The sequence below is a fragment of the Neopsephotus bourkii genome, unplaced genomic scaffold, assembly GCF_033783945.1.
Source record: "Neopsephotus bourkii isolate Nb327-2 ecotype Australia unplaced genomic scaffold, CSIRO-AGI_Nbou_v1 NB_52, whole genome shotgun sequence".
Lineage (NCBI taxonomy): Eukaryota > Metazoa > Chordata > Aves > Psittaciformes > Psittacidae > Neopsephotus > Neopsephotus bourkii.
In genome coordinates this window covers 452,267-467,939 of record NW_026900569.1, presented here as the reverse complement: position 1 = coordinate 467,939, position 15,673 = coordinate 452,267, and the positions used below count along the sequence as shown (strand labels likewise).

At 48.1% G+C, this 15,673-nt stretch overlaps 1 protein-coding gene across 6 annotated transcripts in view; it reads left to right on the top strand.

The window, feature by feature from the left end:
- The first annotated feature begins 6,897 nt into the window (after window positions 1–6,897).
- RAPGEF6 (Rap guanine nucleotide exchange factor 6) overlaps window positions 6,898–15,673 on the top strand; it is a 113,527-nt gene continuing 104,751 nt past the window's right edge. For 5 of the 6 annotated variants that reach the window (XM_061347808.1, XM_061347828.1, XM_061347791.1 and 2 more), the window contains exon 1: window positions 6,898–7,199. In XM_061347808.1, coding sequence (XP_061203792.1) covers window positions 7,131–7,199 — 69 coding nt within the window. In that variant the 5' untranslated portion in view covers window positions 6,898–7,130. The remainder of the gene's footprint in view (window positions 7,200–15,673) is intronic. The other variant, XM_061347783.1, reaches the window with a different exon arrangement.

Sequence of the window (15,673 nt, the reverse complement as noted above, 5' to 3'; positions counted from 1 at the left end):
ATTCCCAGTTTCTTCATGTAGGTGATGGCCAGCTCAAAGTCTAGACGAGGTGCCTGCTGCTTGGCTGCACCAGAGGTTGTTTGTTATTTTTCCACATGCTCAAGAGAATTACTCCGTTCCCTTCAAAAAAGGGGAAGTTCTGCAATCCTATTTACTCTGCTCTTTATCACATTGAACCTGGCTCCTCTCCGCATGCCCTGTTCTCTTCCTAGCTCAACACCGTCAGCCAAAGCCTTGTCCCCTTACAAATGTCACAGATACACAGACCAGCAGTGGTGAGTTATGCAAGTGTTTGGCTTTTTGCCTCTGAAAATAGCTACTCTGGAGAAAAATACAAATAACCATTGCATGTTCTCACTGGGTTATAACAGGTCACAAAGTCCCCACTGGTTGGGAAAACATCTTGCGATTTGTAGTTGTATAACTTTAAGTGGACCCCAACATTAACGGAAGAGACCTTAAATGTTTGGAATGAGAGATGCTAAAGTGGCTGCTGATGCTGGATTAGTGCTGGGGAGTTTCCATAGCAAGAGTTCTTTCTTTACAGCCTTCATCTTTATCTGTCCCCATTCTTTTACCCCCCCTCTTTTCTAATGGGTTTTGGCATGAGGTTTCCTACCACAAATGAAGCAAATCTTTCCGCTGAGGTTTTAACCTGATTATAACAACAAAGCAAATGCAAATGGGGCTGTCACTAGGCTCCAGATTGCCTCCTGTCAGGGCAGGTTTCCCCCCTGCCACCCCCATCTTCAGCTTTTTCAGGCTAGAGCTTGGACATCTGTATACTGTTGCTGGATACCTCCAATATCTAGACAGGTCCATATGCTCTTCTAGCTTTTGCCAGCAAAGTGCTGGGGCTGGAATCAAATATCTGTAGGTTGTGTGTAGTAAAAATAAACCGGCAGAAGACAGAAAAGCATTTGATGAAAGAGCCTGGTTCAGACAGAGCTGTTCCACTGTGGAATGTGTATCTGTTTGGGGCAAAAACTTCTGCCTTTGAGCAAACCAGCTGTTTTTTTATGTTCGATAGTGTTTTATAACAATTTTGAATGTTTTTGTCAGTTCCTGCTCTGTTTGATCAGACACTTGTGATAATGTTCTACACTATAACATGCCTGGGGGCGGGTTGGATGCTCTGGTGACTTGGCAGGAGTCGGAATCAGAGAGTCACAGAATGGTTTGTGTTGGAAGGGACCTTAAAGCTCCTCCAGCTCCAACCCCTGCCATGGGCAGGGACCCCTTCCACCGGAGCAGCTTGCTCCAAGCCCCTGTGTCCAACCTGGCCTTGAGCACTTCCTTCTGTTCCTGATCCCACTCAGAGGAGTGTGGCGCAGGCACTGGATGCGCAGGCACCCGTTCCTGCTTCAGCTGCACCTTCCAAGCAGCGGACAAGGAAGAGGAATGCCCTTCAGGATTCATGTCTGTTCACTTGTGGACATGGGAGGGAAATGAGAACAGGCATGTATGTGTCTCAGGTCTATAGAAATAGCTTTTACCATCCTCACTGGCAACTTCCAGAGAGTCTGTATCAATGTGCCTCTTTGTTTTCATAGAAACCTTAGTAAAGGAACAGCAAATAACCTAATTCACTCCTTGCTTTAGCAGATTGCTCCTAATTTGGGAACTAGGACTCCAGAAGCGACCCGGTGTGTGACTGGCTGGGAATTACCTGACACAGCAGCCAGTGTGTGATGGCACAAACCCCACTCTGCATCCTCCAGCATGGAATATTGGTTATTTCAGCATTTCCACCAGTCCTCCCTGAAGCTTCTCCCGTGGATATCCCATAAAGTGCCGTCAACTGAGAGATGCTCCCTTCAGCTGGGAGCTAAGAGGAGGAAATCCTTCATGTCTCCACTCGGAGCTGCAGTTCAGCCTGCTCCAGGGAGCAGCTGGGGCTTGTCATCCCCCTCTCTTTGCATGTTAATGTAATCTTAAAACCTTTCAATCTCCATGCTCACTGTATTCACAGTACGTTCACACCAGCACTCAGCACCTTAGAGACCATCAAAGATGTGTGACAGGGGTCATGAAAAGCAAGGGAAGTTGCCACTGAAGGTAAAGCATGAGTAGAGAAAGTGTTGTATCCCTGCATTTAAAAGGTGTCAGGCTTCCCATGTGCTTCAGTCTTGCTGAGGAAGGCTGAAAAACAAGGATTTGACTGTTATGATGAACTCTAAATGCTTATGAGTACATGGCTCTCCAGTTTCACCCTTCAGGAAAATGTGTATGTGGAAGGGAACATGTAAAGACCAAAGATGGGTTTTAATTCCAGCTATTCTGATAAAGCAGGAAAAGATCTCCCAATTCTCATGCTTCATTTCTACTCTTTACCATTATCCTCTGCACTGAAGCTCTAGGAATATGCACGATGAGGAGCTGTGCCTGAGAAGGAGCAAAAAGCAGTGGTACAAAACAGAATGGGCATTCTTGGGTTTGATTCTGCAGAAGTGATTTGCTCTTTCCCACTCTGCAGGACATCATTTCAGGAAATGAAAATCAGAGCTACAAAATGCTGGGTGAGGCAGGAGGTGAATGTTCTTACCCGGGTGCCTGGGCTGATCAGCCTTGTGCCATCTGCAGAGGGGTAACTTACCTGCAAAAGGCACGCTTGCACCAGAGTACTCCCCCTTTCACTGAACTATCCCCAGAAGGTTCTGTCCAGGAAGTTAATCACCAGAATAAGCATAAATGGTAAAAGGGTCTGAAGAAATTCTTTCCCCTGGGAGATCCCAGAACATTTTGTTTTCCTGCCCAGCAGAGAATGAATCTGTCTTCCTTGTGCTGTGCTAACCACACACTTAGCCAGTAGCTGTTGCCAGTGATGTGCATGAATCTCTGACAAGGACTCTCCCCCCCCCTCCAAACTAAGGAATTAAAACCAACAGCATTGGAGGAGAGGAAGGAAACTGCCAGGCTGGAACAGAACTCATGGGTACAAGAAACAGAATACATCAAACTACAAGTAAAAACCTCTTTCAGTGGATGATGATTCTCTCTTTCCCACTGGGAGAGGGGAGGAAGCTGAGTTCTACCCTGAAGAATCTGGGGCGTGCACATGGTGGTGAAAGGCGTGAGATTAAGAGACATCCTTGGGAGTGTCAGAGTGAACCAGAACAATGGAGGGAACATAGCAGGAGGAGGAGATGTTCTTTGTAATTTAGCTGATCTCAAATTCACGGGTGTTTCAAGCAGAAACATTTAATCTCCTGAGGCTGCAGCTCATCTGTATAAATAGCAAGACACCTTCCAGTATTGTATCCAAAACTACAGATAATCTTCTACAACAAATGAGAACCTAAGCAATAAGTAATGATGCTTTATTTGGGCAGAGTGATAAGAGTCCAGGCAAAAGAGAAGCAAGTTTTCCCCTCTGCACAGGCAACAGGCATCCTGCTTGGCCACATCCTTTAATCCCAGCCCTGAAATTACTCTCTTGTGAAAGCTTAATAGTGTTTAACTACGCAGGCTCTACCACGTGGAGTACAGGTTAGGGTTAGGGTGAGCAGTTAGGAGCATGACACGCGTTTCCATTGTTCTCCAGGCATTTGGGAAAATAACCCAGGCAGCTAGAATAGCCCTGGAATAACTGCAGCTGTTAGAGCATCACCTACCCACAATCAGGTGTTTTTTGGAGCGAGGGAAGTCTTGTTTCCCAGGTCATTTGAGCCAAGCAATAAAACTGGAACAGCAGCTCTGGCTCCTACTGAGTACCTGTGTTTACTGCTCAGTGCGTGCCTGCTGGCTGGTGCACCATAAATAAGACAACTGTGTGCGAAAGAAAAAGGGATTCTTAGGATACCACTTTTATCCCTACACTGCATGCCCACTCCTGTGTTATTCTGACTGTGGGACTGCTGAACAACTCGCCTAGGTGGCAGCATGAGTTACCTTCTAAACACCAAGGTGAGGATTTGAGTTACTGCAGATCCATGAGGACTGTCATAGCACAGATTTCAGTTTGCTTCTTATTCTAGTCTCCCATTAAAGCTGTTTACCTGTGATGTGCACTCGGAGAGTACTGACTTATCTTTTCCATGAGTTTTAACTATAAAATGAGCTGATAAATTACTTGTTTTGCTATTACATCTCTGGTAAAAAAAACCTAAAACAAACATGAAGGAAAAACAGGAGAATCTCTTAACCCAGGATTCATGCTCCGGTTCTTTTCTACTTGCTTCTCCCCTGTTATGCAGGAGAACTTTTTCTGTCCAGCTTTTCATGTTCCTGGCAGGGAATTGCAGAAGAGTCCCACACTACTGGAAATCATATTTGATGTACTAAAGTTGAAAAAGGAGAACATGTTCTGCCAAGGAACGAGTACAAACCCCTGACCTCTGCAGCAACAACAGACGAGATGCTTGGAAATGCTCATTTTACCATGGAAGTTGTAAGTAATAAATCAGTCTTGATAGACTTGATGGAACTGTGTCCTTACCTGGTTGTCATTTTTGAGAGCATCGTATATTGTCTCTGCAGTGTAATGATTTAGTGATGTCCTCAACATCAAAAGGACATGGAACTGTTGGAACAAGTCCAGAGGAGGCCACAAGGATGGTCAGGGACTGGAGCACCTCCTGTATGAAGGGAGGCTGAGAAAGTTGGGGCTGTTCAGCCTGGAGAAGAGAAGGCTGCGTGGAGACCTCAGAGCAGCCTTCCAGTATCTGAAGGGGGCCTATAGGGATGCTGGGGAGGGACTCTTCATTAGGGACTGTAGTGACAGGACAAGGGGTAATGGGTTAAAACTGAAACAGGGGAAGTTTAGATAGGATATAAGGAGGAAATTCTTTCCTGTGAGGGTGGTGAGGCACTGGAATGGGTTGCCCAGGGAGGTTGTGAATGCTCCATCCCTGGCAGTGTTCAAGGCCAGGTTGGACGAAGCCTTGGGTGAGATGGTTTAGTGTGAGGTGTCCCTGCCCGTGGCAGGGGGGTTGGAACTGGGTGATTTTAAGGTCCTTTCCAACCCGAACTATTCTATGATGTTAAGAATAGCAGCTTTTAAGACCCAGGCTTCCCCTTCCGCTGCTGTTGTGCCTGCAGTGATACCAGGCACAGCCCCAAGGGCCTACAGTTGAGGAAATGTCAGTTTTTCCTTGGATTTGGGGTTGAAGGAAACACTAGAAATATTATAAACCAACTTGGAACCAAGTCCATCGGTACAAGACAGACAATTGTGCCGTAAAGGGCAAGCGGTGAAGCGAACGGGAAGGAATAGCAGGAGAAAGGGAAGAAACAAACCCACTCTTGTTTATTCGGAAGGAAAGAGGCAACAAAAGGACAAACACAAGCTGTGTGCCTGCAGCTTTGATCTCCTACAGTGACACACTGGACTCGGTGGAAGGAAGGAGGCGTGTTTGATGCCCGGCTGCATCCTGGTGTCCCCAAGGGGCTGCTGTCCCAGGGCTCGGGAGGACATGGGAACCAGCACAGGGCTGCTTGGTGAAACCACACGGGGTTTCTGAGCTGGAAAACTGCTTTTATTGCTAGTTGAGCCACACTGGTAGGTGGGTAAAGCAGGATGGGGTCAGGTGTGGGGAGCCTGAGCCCCCCAGACCACGGCTGGGGAGGCACAGGCTTTTAGAAGCTCATGAATCAAGAAACTGCATTCACAGAACCCCAGCCTGGTTTGGGTTGAAGGGACCTTAAAGCTCCTCCAGCTCCAACCCCTGCCACGGGCAGGGACCCCTTCCACTGGAGCAGCTTGCTCCAAGCCCCTGTGTCCAACCTGGCCTTGAGCACTGCCAGGGATGGGGCAGCCACAGCTTCTCTGGGCACCCTGTGCCAGCGCCTCAGCACCCTCACAGGGAAGAGCTTCTGCCTAAGAGCTCAGCTCAGTCTCCCCTCGGGCAGGTTCAAGCCATTCCCCTTGGCCTGTCCCTACAGGCCCTTGTCCCAAGCCCCTCTCCAGGTTTCCTGCAGCCCCTTTAGGCCCTGGAGCTGCTCTAAGCTCTCCCCTTCAGGAGCCTTCTCTTCTCCAGGCTGCCCCAGCCCAGCTCTCTCAGCCTGGCTCCAGAGCAGAGCTGCTCCAGCCCTTGCAGCATCTCCATGGCCTCCTCTGGCCTCGCTCCAACAGCTCCACATCGCTCTCGTGCTGTTGCCCCAGACCTGGATCAGGGCTGCAGGGGGGTTCTCCCTAGCTCACAGTAGAAGGGGACGCTCACAGAAGCGATGTTTATGTGGACTGAACGCGCAAAATGGCCCATTTCGGTGTTTCTAGCTTAAACCTCCCCCCTCCCGGCCGCGCCCACAGCGCGCACGCGCAGACTCCCTCCCAACCCTCGCGAGCCTTCCCTCCGCGCGGCCCTTTGGCCCCGCCTCTTCCCCCCCTCCCGCGGGCTGAGGGGCGGGACCCTATAAGCTCCGCCCCCTCCCTCCGCCCCGCCCCTCGCTCGTTTCTCTGAATCTCTAGGTTAAAGAGCCCGCTCTCACGCTTTTCCGCCCAGGGGGGATATGTGCGGTGGGTGAGCGGAGCAGCGGCTCGGGGCGGCGGTGGTGGCTGCTGGCGGCTTGAAGGGAAGGAGCGGGCGCGGCCGCGGGCCCCCGGTGAAGCGGAGGAGCTGGTATCGCCGCGCCGTGAAACTCCTCACCCGCCCGCGTCGCTTTGTGCGTCCCCGCTGGGCGGAGCCGCTGGGCGCGCGCGGGGTGTCCCGCTCCGGCCGGTAACTTCCCGCAGCCGCGCGGACGCTTCGTCTCGTCCCGGCGGGGCCGCGCCGCCGCCGCCGCCTGGACCCGCGCGATGGGGAGCGGCGCCGGCCGCCGGGGGAGCGCGGCGGGAGCCGCCGGCGACACCTGCCCCGCGCCCCGCCGCTGAGCCCGCAGCCGCCCCGCACCGCGAGCAGCGGGCACCGCGCCCGCCCCGGGGCCTCCCCGCCCCGCGCCCCCGCCGCTCCCGCCTCGGCCTCTTCCCGTCCCGGGCCCCGCCGCGGCTCCGTGCGCAGCGGCGCGGCCTCCGCGGGCCGCCGGCGCGGGGAAAGTTTCGGGGCGCGTCCCCGCCCCGCCGCGGCGAAAGGGGCCCGGCGGAGCCGCGGCTGAAGGCGCGGTGCCGGCTGCCGCCTTCCCGCACCGCCTGCAGGCATCGCCCCCCGCGGCCCGGCCCCGGGCGCTGCGGACCGGAGGAGCAGGGCAGTAGAATGAGCGCTCCTGTGGACCCCAGGATCAAACAGGCTTTGCGGAAGAAGCCCTCGGAGCGGACTCCGGAGGTGAGTCCTTTGCGCCTCTTTTCCCTTTGCCCTGTCCCCGTTCCGCAGCCGTCCCGCCCGGTGCCGGGTGCTTGCGGGCGGCACATGGCCAGGCTGGCGCTCGCAAGCTCCGGACGTGTGCAGCGGCGTTATTTATTTATTTCTCCTTTCCAAAGTTGGACTTCTGGAGGCCAGCAGCCTTTTAAACACCCTGGATATGGGCACAGGGCGGCTGGTGAGCTCCTTCGGGCCAGGCTGTAGGGAAAGGGGAGGCAGAGCGCTGTTAAGTAGAACTGTGCCTATTTCAGCCATGCAAAACTTATGGGAAAAGTGAGGGAGCTGCGAGGCTTTCCTTACCTGTGCGGCGATGCAGATTTTAAACAAAACCAAGTTAATTATGCTTCAGACTTCATAAAGAGCTGCTTTTCCAGTGAGTGGGAGGGAAGAAATGTGCGAGCCTGGTTAGTTACAATAAAACGCGCTCTTCAGTGGGCTGCCTCCTCTGTCCCTTCCCCACAAGCTGTAATCAGCGTGGATTTTGGGGAATGGTAATGTCATTGCATTAATGTCATAGTGAAATACGTTTGATAGCGTTTGCAGTACATGTGCGTCTGACTGGAGTTTGGTGCTTGCTTACCTTGGCTGCTGCTTTGTTTCCTTTGCTGTGATTTGTTGTGTTTTCGATGCACTCAAGGGTCAGTGGTATGAAAAGATACGCTCTGAGTTTGTCCCTTTGAGACCGGGAAACATCTGTTCTCCCTTGGTACTTCATGAGAGCAGAATGTCCTGCCTGGGCTTCCTTATAAGTTAATTATCAAGAGGTTACTTGGGAAAGCTGCTGCGGAGATGGCTTCAGCGTGTGTCCGAGCAGGACAGAGCCCCCCATTCCCCTTCAGTTTCACTCGTGTGAGTGAAATACATTCAGTCCCAATGTTTCCTCACCTAGGGGTATCCAGTATGTTTCTGCTTATGTCCCTACTCCCTATATTAATGAGGCAGTCTCCCTGCTCTGTTTTCTTCCTTTTATCACTCCCCTCTTGCTTCAGCCCTTCTCCCTCTCCAGCTGTACTCCTCATGTAGCAGGATTCCTGTGCTTTGCAGTGTTGGGCAACAGGGTTCATCACAGCAGTGGCATTCAGGCACCAGCATACCGTGCTGGCTTGTCACCCTTTGACTTTGGGAACAGGTAATCTGCTGTGGCTTGAAACATCTGCCCACTGCTGCCTCCTGCACTGCCCGTGTCTCGTGGCTCTGTAGGGCTTTTTGTTCTTTATTTCTTCCTAGCCATGACACATTCCCCCCACCCAGCAACTGTAATGGATTTTTTTTTAGGGTTGTCGCCTTATTTTGGCTAAAACAGCCTTAAAATAAATATTTTGCTTAACCTTGTAATGGTAACTGTCAGACAACATGATGTGGAAGGTGTCTCTGACCATGGCAGGGGGTTGGACCTGGATAAGCTTTACCATCCCCTCCAAAGCAAACTCTTCTGTGGTTCTATGATGCCCAGCTGCACTGGACTGTGCTCGTGGGTTCATGTGGATCTGTGCAGATTCCCACTGAGGCTGACATCAGGGTTGGATTTACCAAGGTATCTCAATTGTGACCCTGCCCGTGACAGGGGGTTGGAACTGGATGAACTTTAAGGTCCCTTCGACCCAAACCAGGCTGGGATTCTATGAAAAAAATAAGTTTTTATCTTCCCTAATCTAACTAATGACACTTCTAAAATGATTCAAATGAATTATCTTAATTCCTTGGTAAATCTGAGCCTCTGAATCTCAGGACCCTGCATAGCCAGACTACTCATGATTAAAGTTAAAACTCAGCAGGGTTGGGTCCTCTGCTCTTGTTGCCTGTTGCTCTGTGGACACTTACAGTCAAACCACTTTTATTTCTTGGGGTGCCTTTCTAAAGGTTCATATACCTTTAGAAATTCCCTGACATCAGAAAACCCCTTCCCCATTCTGGGCTGCATTTGGGAGTCCCCATTCTGCATCTGTCCTACCTGTTAAATCAAACCACTCTGTGCCAGATTTCCCAGGCATGCGCTCAGAGCTGTGCTGACAGATGGGTATAGGGTGATGCAGGGACCAGAGCAAACAATTGCAGTGTAGTTTTTACATTCATTTCTTTAACCATACTGAGCATCCGGACTTGTCAGCTCTCTCTTTTACACTGCAAGACATGGGTCAGGGAGGCTGAAACCCGCTCAGCACAGCCCAGCGGGGTCAGACCCCAGTTTCGGGTGTCCCAGCACAGGGTGTATGAGCTGGTGACTCCTGTCCTCAAGTATCCAGTTGTGCACAGGCAATAACTGTAGCTTCATTGCTCCCCTCCTACTCTCATAGAAAGGCCTCATCAGCTCCTCCCACATGGAATCAGCTGCGTGGGGCACTTTGACCGCATTCTTATACAGGAAACCACCCCCAAATTCCCTAAACCATGATTGGTATTTTCTGATAAGCCAATGCTGCTTGACCACATGGGTTTCAGTTGCTTACAGTCCCCTTTTGCCCCCTTCTCTGTTTGGATCCTGGAGTTTATACGAGCAGTTTACCTGGGCATTACAAATTACAGGGTTGGGGCTGCACTGATTAGTAATGTGGTCTGGTGCTTCATACCCATCATCTGTAGAGCAGCCTGGAAAAGTACAGATAAATAATCCACACATCAAATATCGCTTCCCAGTGTACAATTATCCACATGATTTTGATTTTTAGGACCTTTCCTTGACAAAAAAAAGGAGATATCAAAATATTCTAATGATTTGCCTCTTTTGGGAATGATCTCAATGACTTTGCTCAAGTGAAATATTTCATTCTTGATGCTACAAATGTTTTTGTTTGGAAAAAGCTGTGTTAGGGCAAGTTTTCAGTGTTGTGGTAACATTCCACTGTTTGCTAATTGGTAAAGTGTATAAGCTATGCATATTAGACATGTACACACTTGATTTTGTTTTTTTGTTGTTGCTCAGATACTTCATGTGTTATAATCTTTAATTTAGTTGCCGATGGGGGGGTATTTTGATGAACTCCTAGAGGTTGTAGCTCACATTTAATGATATAAACATGTTAATGCAATTACTCTTCTGTTACTCCCTTTGGTAACTTCCATTGGTACTTGGGACCTGTTGGTTACGTGGACTGAGTGTGACCGGATGCTGCCACTGTATGAATCTCTCTGCCTGTCTCTCAAGTTCAGCCTGAAAGTGCAGAATTGGTGAGGGCTCCCTCAGATGGTACCTTTGATAGCAGATTATCCTAAGAAATCACCTGTGCACACTGGCTTGTCAGATAGAGGAAACCTTCACACTAAATCGGACACTTAATCACTTAACTCATACCTCTATTTGAACTGTAGGATTTCATACTCTTGTTTGGTATTTTACTATCTGCATTAGTCTTCTGGGGTGATGCTGCTGGCTGCATGGTGTTAAATGTGATGGTATTTATAATGCGGATCCTCCTTCTTGCAGGTTGGGAATACGGGATTTAGTTACCTCTATGAGGTGCTGCAGCTTTGTGTTGCACATCATCCCACCTATTTCTTGTCACGGGGGTGAGAGGGATAATTAAATTAGTAATTTGGGAGTATTTCAATAGTAGGAAAGCACTGTTTGAAGCAGTAGGAGGGAAGGGCGAATGCGAATGGCACCGTGTATGCTCTCATTAAAGGTTTAGTTTTTTGAGGCCCAGAATTCCTTATCTGATCCGTGCAAAGGCTGTGATGTTAGTTCTTTGGGGAGTGGTTTAATGCCTACCACAGATAAGGTCTCGGTGGCTGATAGGGCAAAACAGTAAATTATTATGCTCCTTTTTCTTTCTCTTCCCTCCTTCTCTCCCCCTATGAGCATGCTCTCTTCCAGTCTGAATTCATCCTTTTCCCAGCACAGGACTTTGTTCTAGGCAGTGTTTCCTTTCCATGGTTCAGAGAGCTTTGCCTTTATTGCACTTCAAAGAGTTAGAGTCTATTTTTATACTGTAAGCTCTTGTATTTTCCCAACTTTGCCTTGTTTCAGTGGTCCTTGATTAATGCTAATTCAACTTTATTTAGCAATAGCGGCTCCTCCTTCTCTTCCTGTTCCCTTTTTATTAATCCAGTGGAAAGAGGAAAAACACCCCTAATTTGCACAGTTGAGACACAATGGGGTCTGCTCTTCGGAGTGTGTACGTGATGCTTCTTGACGGCTTCTATATAAAGAAATAGATCTGCGACGGATCTAAATCATGCACAAATAGTACATTGATGGGCATTATAAAATGGCTGTAATAAATAAAATAAATGATTGCTGACAGCATAACAAAGGCACTCTTGTACTGGAGCACAGCTGAGCCAGACAGAGGAGAACATCTGCTTCTTGTTTCCAGAAATAACTGGTATTTTCAAGCGGGATTTTTCATCCTTTTCAGTAATTTTCTGTACACTCGGTAGGTGAAACAGGGGATTAGCCTGGGTTAAATCCATTGTTCCTGCAGTGAGCTTTTAGGTGTTGATGTAACAACAGTGGTGTTTTGGGATGGTCGTTAAATGTACTCAGAATTGTGGAATCACTGCAAAAATCTTGCCGTTATCTTACAGCAAAAATGTATTAGATGGATTAAATGAAGTTGCAGATGCTGGGTTGTATTTAATACAGATTCCTTCCTGTTAGTGTGTGGGCCTCCAAAACAGGGAAAGAGTGATGGAAACTTGACTCCTGCCTTAGTTTTCTACCAACCTCTACCTCTCTCTACTTCTAACCTTTCTGCTACCTAACCTCTGTCTTACATTTTCACCCCCCCTTTCTTTGTTAGTGATATGTTGCGTTATAGCTGATGCTCTCTAAGACTTTGTTGTGCAAATAACAGTTCTGGAGCTCAAAGTGAAGATGACCAATAGATTGTTCTGTAGCTCTCTGCTCTATCAACAAGGAGCTGACCAGTGCTATAAAGCTCTCATGCTTTACCTGAGAGATCCTTGGTTCTGTCTTCTCACGTGGCTGTGCTTGGAAGTTGGCAGAGACCTTTATAATCGATGTATTAGTTACTGCTGCGAGATAACCCAAGTGATGCTTAACAGGTACTGACGTGCCTACGACTTACTACTGATAAATTCCTGGCTGGGTCGTTGGGCACCTTCTGAGTACAGAAGGGCAATGTGCACATGACAATGGTTATTTACAGTTAGAGGAACATAAAAGCCTGTCGTATAATTATGACTACTTCAGAAGCGGCCTTGTGAAGGCAACAGTTACAGGTTTAGTTTTGCTCTGTATGATTGAAAAATCAAATGCAGAAAGTCAGTTTTAGTAGCAAAACTGCTAAGTAACTGCAGCCTTAGAGAAAGACCTGAGCGTGCGCTGCCTCTCAGACACCCTGTTCTATCAGCATCTTTCTAAGGCTATGAAAGACCCAGAACTGTCAGCATTTCTTAAATATTAGATTAGTCTCTTGGAATAAGATGTGCTGGAAAGCTTTTTTTCTTTCTTTTTATAGCCATCTGGTTAAATTAAAGCTCAGATCAGAGGTACCTGAGGAGTGGCACCTTCAATGTTGCATTGGTGCGTGACAGCTCCTCAAATAGTTTGGGTCTTGCAAGCACAATACAGGTTTTCTTCTTAATGAAGCAGGTCCTGAAGTTCTTCATTACTTTCAGTGAAACAGTCATGAACCTCCTCTCTTCTCCTGCCCTTCCTGCCCCATAGCTTTCAGCTGAAGGGAAAACAAAACCACAGGTTTTTCTTTCCATGCTTATTAAATGAATGTATTTAAGCTCATGATACAGTGTGGACAATCCCAGAGGATTGTCGGACAGGCCTGGGAGCTGTGGGAGAGCTGTGTCTCTTCCCTGCCAGCTCCAGGAGTTAGGAAGCTTTTAGAGCTTACATTTCCCTCTGTTTTGTCGTGTAAGAGTGCTTTGGGTGGGTAGTTGTCTCTTATTATTCTATTTCTTAATACAGTGCAGTATTGTGAGTGTTCATCTCAATTAGACCTGTGGTTTTCCTGTAATAAAACAGCCAAGCATGCAAATTCTTGTACTCCCTCAGTGAAATGCTCCTTGAGAATTCCTTTTCATAAACTCTGTGTATGCACCTTGGTTTTGGAGCTGAGCAAGGTTGATGTTGTTCAATAGATGTGTCCCAGTCTTCTGTTCCTAAAGTTCAAGTAAATACCAATCGATGCGTGTTTGGTCAGTCTTAGTAAACATCCCTGAGAAACCAGGGCAGGTTAAACCTGGTGAACCCCTCCCTGAGACCAGGCAGGGTCAAGTCCCTTGTGTGGGTAATTAAAATCAGTGATAATGGGTTATTTTATTGCAGTTGTTTTCATTGGTATGTGGATACAGCTCCACTCTTGTGACGTACAGTCAATTCCATAGAATCCCAGGCTGGTTTGTGTTGGAAAGGACCTCTAAGCCTCTCCAGCTCCAATTGCACACCCCGGTCAGGGACACCTTCCACTAGAGCAGGTTGCTCCAAGCCCCATCCAGCCTGGCCTTGATGTACCTGTTTCTTGGCCAGAAGCACTCATCAACCTGGCGTATGTATTGGTACCCAAATAACTCAGATTATCACTAATTGGAACCTGCAGTGCAACACACTTTCTGAAGGTCAAATCAGCCCTGAATGAGTTGCACTTAAATAAAATCCATCTGTTGTTTTACATGAACCAGAATACAATATTGGAGCATTTACCAGGTTTTAACCAGTGTTAATATACGTAAATACTCAGCTGCGAGGGCTTCAATGTGTGTCTTAGGAGGGGAGTTTGGTTTGGTTTTGGCCAGGTTTTGGAGCTTGGTTTTGCTGTGCTTTCATTCACAAGACTGAATGTGTCGCTCAGAATAGTCTTTTGATTACTCGTGTCTCAGAGACACACATAACGCTGTGTTGAGCCTTGGGCAAGGCACTGCATTGGCAGAGGAGGGCTCCTGGTTTGGCTGTTGGGCAGCTGGTGTCCATCTGGAATACCTGCAAGGAAACCTTGCTAGGGCTTTGCAGGAATAAACGTTTCTTCCAGTTTTCTTTAACAGTTGAGGCCTGTTGACTTCGGTCAAATATAGATTCATGGTTCCAACCAAATAAATCAGGTTTCCAGGGCACAGTTTAACTTCAAGTACATACCCTGGCTCTACTCAAGTGGCATTGACAAATAGGTTTTCTCTTAGAGGCTGTCTAACAAAGTTTCCTTGTTCAAAAAGTCTTAGGTTAAACAAGTAGAGAAAATAGCATGACCATTGGGTGAGCTTTCCTGGTTTTAGAGTCTGTGTCCATATAAACCCATATTGTGGTTGAGGATGTCAAAGACTGTCCTGGAAAGGAGGATTTGGGCATGAGTGAAATGAGTTAAACTAGGACAGAAACAGAAACGTTGTGATGCTTAAGGTGCCCTGAGGTAGGTGTATGAATTCTTCTGGTTGATTATATTTGCATGAGCGTTGTGAGCTAAATCTGCCCAAACAACCCCCCAAATCCACAAAAAACCTTCCCCAAAGCATTTTCTTTCTCACCTTTCAGGGTGGGTCAAGTACGGAAGAAAGTGAACTGTAATAAAAACTCAGGAAACGCAATTAGACTGAGCATTCGTTGTTCAACACAGAACACAGTGCTAATAACCTGGGAACACATGGTTCTTCCATCTCATAGCTGTGACTTCATGGTTTCTGATCTCCTGGCAGCCCAGGTCCAATCCAGGCTTTTTCCTTGGTTAAGAACATGTCTAGTGCTCATTCATTACAGTGTGAAGTACTCACTGCTGCTGGAAGTGTCCCTTATTGGACCTGATGATGGCCACGTTGGTTTCTAAAGCATCTGCTTTAACTTTGGGTCTGTGAAGAGCCACTGGGACTGCATTGCTGCTGCTTTTCCTTTGCAGTGGCTGCTTGGACCTGATTCTCTAAAGCAAACATCTTGGTACCCACTGGTGTGAATCTCAGCACGCTTTCCTGTCCTTTTCCTCTTACCTGTTCTGCTCAGAACCCAGCCAGAACCAGCTGAGTTTGATGCTTGGTTTCCAGTTCCCAACCGCTGCTCTTTGCTCATGACTAACACAAATTCCTTCACGTAATGTAGTCTGCTCTACAGAGCATGGCTGTATTAAAGAGAAGATCAAATGGCAGCGCACCAACAGCTCTGTGGACAATGGCTCATGTGTATTGGCATTGTTTGCAGAAAGTTCAGGGCTTGTGCTTGGTGAGTCACCAAGCTGCATGTCAAGGTGAAAAGCCCTTCCACTGTCCTGGTTTGTCTATGGGATGTAATTTCCAGTTCTGAGTCATTCCGATGAAGCGGTGAGTAGGAATGTGGTTCTCTTGTGGGGAGCAAGTGGATGGACATCTTCAAGCATTGTCTTGGCCTTCTGAAAGGTGTTAATCCAGCTTAAACAGAGTGTGTAGGTAGGTCTAGCTGAGACAGAGCTGCAGATCAGAGCCTTGGGTTGCCTGAGGAATGATACCAAAACTGATGAGCACAGTTGCGTGCTGCCTGGTTGTGTGGCTTCAGCACTTCTTGTGTC